Genomic DNA, 6,000 nt, shown 5'->3' on the forward strand with positions numbered 1-6,000 from the left:
GTCTGCCCCTTTGTAACACCTCGTGAACGTTCACCTTACCTTACTTAAGACCTGCCATAAAAATACTGACTTTGGGAGGTCAAAGGATTCTCCTATGAGAATAAGCTCACTGTGATGTTCCATCTCTAACAATTATTCGAAGAGAGTATCAAATTAGACAAGCTTCTACATCTACTACCCCCTTTGTAATAACAAATTAACCTCATCCATCTTCCTGCCATTTAAAGTCCTGAAAAAGTGAAAGTTTCAGCTGACATGCTCACCAGATCTTTCATGAAATCTCAGATTACAGTCCACCACCAAAGACTTTAAACCAAACCCAAACATTTTCCCAAAACCTTGTATTCCTACCATTTCCCCCTTTGAACTCCACCAAACTCGAAAAATTTTCATATGAAAATAGTATTCCCTTCTACGGACTTTTATAAATCTCATTATTGCTTGAGTTTTATCACTCGTTAGCTTGTATAGCCCATATATACTCTTTATCACGTATGTTAGTGATAAGAACAAAAAATTATAACTTTATACCCAACTTCTTTTCTCATAATTTATTGTTGGAAAATGATTAATCACTCATATATATAAACATGAAATATATTTATATTTATATTTGCTTTATGTTTCTTAATCCAATCCAATATTACATTCCAAACATGACTCTACGGTTATTAAAGCTCTTTTACATGTAGATTTACGATTGTCTATGCAAATACCTTGGCAAGTCATAAATTCATTACTTTGAAATTATCAGAATTTTATTCACTCTATTATTTCCATTTCCTTGTCTTTTTTTCTTGCTTCGCATAAGACCTGTCCTATATTGAAAGACTTAGCTAGTTGGATGACTAGTATTGGAGGAAAGATTATTTCCTTGAGCCTGCCAAGATGTAACAGCTGTGACCTTTCTCTTTTCTTTTCTTTTTTGGGGTTCTTTTAGTGTGAATATGTTCCCCTTTTAATACTTTTATAATACCTTGTGTATATCATATATCCTATATTTAGATCCTTGCTGTTGCATCTTTTTTTGGGAGATATACTGCTGAATCCTGCTCTAGCTTAATCTGATTTCATATGCTTTCCTATGTCCTAAGGGATTCAACTGACTTGTTCTAGTTCTTTTCTTTTTCCATAAATTAGGTACCTGATTATGCTTTTACATTTGAACAAGGCAAGTCAAAAAGGTAAGCTCCCTTCCTTCATTTCTTTATTCATATTCACGTCTTCTGTTTTTCTCTACCTGATTCTAGTCGTGTATAGACCCTTTGCAAGATTATGGTGGGATGAGACTGTGCCAACTGTAGTGACTTTCCCCACTTGTCATAACCAGGTCTGCTTCTGCTTTCTTGTTCAATTTACTGTGGGATGAATTTCTCCAGGATATTATGATGAGCTTTTTGAACTTCTGTAGGTAGCATTACATCCTGAACAAGATAGAATCCTCACAGTACGAGAATATGCAAGGTTGCAAGGCTTTCCTGATTATTACAGATTCTGTGGGACTGTTAAAGCAAGGTATGTTCTTCCATGATTTGAGTGAGACATACTGATTATAAATTTTTGTTTGTGGCCTTCATCAGTAAAGTATTTCCATTTCATTTCCTTTGCCTCTTATTGCTTTCTTTCTTTCTTTGATTTTTTTTAAGTATATTTCTGAAGGTCTTGTGATTACTTGCGAGATTTGATGTGTATAAATACACATAATGTGAGAGACTATATTCAAAACTAAATTAATTGTAGTATGAACTATTATTTTTGTAGAATTGTCAAAGTTTGGGAATGTTTAGACGATTTAAAATATAGAAACTTATTTGTGGATTGTTGATTGTGTCATTTGTGCAGGTATCGCCAGATTGGAAATGCGGTGCCCGTTAATGTCACGCGAGCCTTAGGATATGCCTTAGGTTTGGCCATTCAAAAGCGTAGTAGCAATGAACCACTGTTGACACTCCCCCAGAAATTCTCTCTTTCTACTACATATGAATTGGCTAATATTCATGCTTCACAAGACTGATCAATATTAGGCTGTTGATTGTTCATTGTCTCATTTTTGGCGAAAATGTTAGCCTTGTACTTGACATGAGTGCAAATGGTTCGGCAAAACTTATATCGTATGGTTGATTAGGAACTAACAAGGTTGGAAGAATTATCTCTGATTTTCCAGCAGCCATTTATTTGTGCTTTATGAAGCCTCATCTTTCCCCATAAAACATTTTTTTAGGGAATAGACTACATTCTAGGCTGTAACAGTATCCCTGAATTCCGGCAATTGGCCAGAAAGTTTCCAGTTGAACCTTCTCTGTCCATCTATATCGTGCACATTTGCTTGTAAAATTTGACAATAATCCTTTCTGTACTAGGTCACTGTCAACTATCTGTAGTAATAAACAAGAGTAAATAATTATTTGGTACTCTATCTTCTTATCTTAGTATATAGAAGAATTGTTACTTTTAGGGGTGTTCTTAAAATAACTAATTTAATTAAATCCGTACGATTCAATCTAATCCAATCTATAAATTGCAGATATTCGCATTTATGTGGATTGGATTAGATTGGAAAATTTGAAATTTGTACTTGTACGGATTTGATGTTGATTAACATGTAAAAGTAACAGATTTAATTCGATCCATACATATTTATATATTTTTTAAAAAATTATATATACAATTAATATTTCAATGTAAGAAATAGTAATTTAAAAATCTAATATATATGATATATATATTTCAAAATTCAAATATATATTCCATTCTTATTGACATCTTAGTACTAGGAAGTTTAGATATGCCAATGATAATTGTCGATACAAATTACGTACTGACATGCATTCACATTCCTTGCCAGATCTTAACAGACGAACTCGAACAAATGCTTCCAACTTCATGGATCACCAATTATGAAAAGACCCAAAGGCCACTACCGGTAGTCCACTCAACAGAGAATATGCTAGCCCAAAATAAGACCCACCAATAGATAGACGAGAAACTTTCTATGGTCACTCACAAAGTTACAAAGATCAACGAAGAATTTTTAAAAGTCGACACCATTATGACCAAACTCGTCTACAAAATTTTGCATGTACACGAAGAACTACTACAGGTGGTCAAATCTAGGCAAGCTTCCCAAAAGATTTTTCTTGCAAAGGAAGTAGAGCTAAAGGGTCTGAAGAGCCAGTACGTCTATGCAAACTCAAACTCAATCTAAAAAAAGATCACATCTCACTCCTAACTTAGGCTCTACACCATGGATAGTTTTAACATTACCAAAATTTGCGCAACCATTAGTATCTACCAAAAATAAGAGATTAAATTATTCGTCTAAAAAGAACCCTAGATGAAGAAGATGAACTTAAAAGAAAAAAGAAACAAGGAAATCAAGGCCAATGCAGTACTCAACTCATGGTCAAAAAGAGCAATGACATTACAGACATCATCCATCAGCACTGTCTGAATAATCTCCCAGAGATCAATCTCAATGAAGAATTAGAAAACTCAGACGACGACGATCTGTCATCATCGTCCAGCCAATCTGATGACTGGGAAACTGATGACTAAAGCAACAGTGATGATGAAGCAATTCTGTCTCAATTCATGACAACTAATCATACAATAACAACCTCGAGAGTAGAAAGAGAACAGAATTCTGACCTAACAGAACTAATCGTAGAAGAAGTGTCTTCAGAAGAGTTGTTTACATCCACTAAACACCAATTTAGTGGCAAACTCAACACATTCATACTTGGCGATCTTCCCCCAAATCAATGGAGATCTCATTTCTAAGAATCCAAAGCATGGACCCTTTTAGAAGCACAAAACTGAGGGTAAAAATACGAGACATCTTGCTATAGTTTGTATCAAGATTCATCAAAATCTTACAAGATTGGTGGCAAAGCCTTGGAGAACACAAGCAGCTTCTATTTCTACAAGCAGAATCCATTGAAGTAGCACTAAATCACTTGTACGTCAAATTTTGTGGTCAAGACTCTCAAGTAGTTGAATGTTTCAGGGCTGAATTTTTCAAAATAAAGTGTTGTTCGATGAAAAAAGAGGATTTGGAATTACACTTTCAAAGAATGACTAAGCAGTTTTATCAAATTAATGGTGTCAACAATCCAAACCTCAAACAGGCATTCCTAGCTGTTGGAAATTATTTTACCAGGATCTTAGATCTACTCACAAGTATGTTTATTAACATCCTAAATAAGAACTTTCTAAAACGATAAATTAAACACATATAAAGTTTAAGAAACCTTACATTGGGTGCAGCGGAATTAAATGACTCCTTCCGTTCAGATCTCTAACCCTTGAATCCTTTACGTAGCGAGTATTATCAAGATCTGAACCTGGATCTCTTTCTCTGAATCCTTGATGCTGAATCTCCTTTGCTGATGATCTTTCTTCACGATCTTCCTCACTATGATTGAGGTATTGCTTGATGTGTGTGGGCACTACTCTAATCACTAAAGTAATTTCGAAATTCAAAGGAAGAAGCAAGAGAGAGAGTGGCGGCTAGAGAAGAGAGAGTGAAGGCTTAGGTTTTTCTGATTCAGAAAGTGTGTTTTTCCTGAAGCCTTCACTATCTATTTATAGCATTCCACTAGCGTTAGATTTGAATTATATGGCATTAAAATAATGAAAAAATCAACTTAAAATACCTATAAAGGTGGCCGGCCATGGCTAGGTGGATTGGGCCTTGATTTTTGCAATTTTGCAATTTTAACACCTTTTGTATCTGATTTTCTCAAAAATGCCAATTTCCTAATTCAATCATTTAAATGCCAATTCTAACTATTTAATAACTATAAATAATTATTAAATAATATTGTCATTTATCATATTTATCAATTGAACCATACAAAGTATCATAATTAACAAATATGCCCCTATTAACTCTTTCTTTACAATTTCGCCCTTACTTAGTGAAAATTTCACAAATAGACATAGTCTAATTCGTGAATTATAATTGATTAATCAAAACCAATTACATGAGTCTTACAAACAATATTATCTCAACTAGTGGGGGGACCATGGGTCTATATAACCGAGCTTCCAATAAGTAGATCAAGAATTTAGCACTAAAATTCACTAACTTATTAATTATTCGTTGAATCCACGCATAGAACTTAGAATTGCACTCTCAGTATATAGAATGCTCTATATGTTCCACCATATAGACACATCATTAGTTATCCATTGTTATAATCCTAATGTGATCAATGATCCTCTATATGAATGATCTACACAGTAAAGGGATTAAATTACCGTAACACCCTACTATGTATTTTATCCTTAAAACACTTGACCCCGTATAAATGATATTTCAGCATATGTGAAATGAGATCTCCACCATTTATTTTCGTTTGGTCAAGCTCGAAGGAAATCATCCTTTGCTTACTATTCGCCAGGTAGAAGCTATAGATTCCATGTTTATGCTAGCGCTCCCACTCAATTGCACTACCGTGTTCTCAAAAAGTATGTATCACCCTGACCTAAAAGTAGGCTTAACTAACAATTCAAAGGAACACGAATAGCCTTTCAAGATTGAGCCTAATCATAACAGGATTAAGATCATTTGATCTAGGATCAACTTGGCGATATTGACTTGAATAGATTTTACGGTAAGTTTAATCAAATCTAAGTCAAAGTTCAATATCGGTCCCTTCCGATGCATACTCCATGCATCCAACCTGAGCTTTACTTTAACCAATGTTCTGGAAAGAACATAGTATTTGTCCAAATATAAGTAAACTCTTGTTGTAGATTATCATATCAGTAAAACCCTGTGTTTGATAAATCTAGGAAACTTTATTCACATAGTCATGTTTACTTTCCAATGTGATGACAGCACAATAAACATGATCAAGTATGTGAAAAGGGTTTAAGATGAATTTATAAATCAATTAGACAAGCAATTGATAAAGTGAGCCAAAACATACACAAATGAATGAAAAATACTTCTGTTTCTTTATTGATGTTGAATAAAATAGATTACATTGAAAT

General features: G+C 34.0%; 1 protein-coding gene across 3 annotated transcripts in view; it reads left to right on the forward strand.

The window, feature by feature from the left end:
- LOC115699950 (DNA (cytosine-5)-methyltransferase CMT2) overlaps positions 1-2,454 on the forward strand; it is a 52,432-nt gene extending 49,978 nt beyond the window's left edge. For all 3 annotated transcript variants that reach the window (XM_061115789.1, XM_061115791.1, XM_061115790.1), the window contains 4 exons: positions 1,141-1,184; positions 1,261-1,330; positions 1,412-1,515; positions 1,843-2,454. In XM_061115789.1, the coding sequence (XP_060971772.1) occupies positions 1,141-1,184; positions 1,261-1,330; positions 1,412-1,515; positions 1,843-2,014 (390 nt within the window). In that variant the 3' untranslated portion in view covers positions 2,015-2,454. The remainder of the gene's footprint in view (positions 1-1,140; positions 1,185-1,260; positions 1,331-1,411; positions 1,516-1,842) is intronic.
- Positions 2,455-6,000: the final 3,546 nt, after the last annotated feature.

This window comes from Cannabis sativa, chromosome 5 (assembly GCF_029168945.1).
Source record: "Cannabis sativa cultivar Pink pepper isolate KNU-18-1 chromosome 5, ASM2916894v1, whole genome shotgun sequence".
Classification (NCBI taxonomy): Eukaryota; Viridiplantae; Streptophyta; class Magnoliopsida; order Rosales; family Cannabaceae; genus Cannabis; species Cannabis sativa.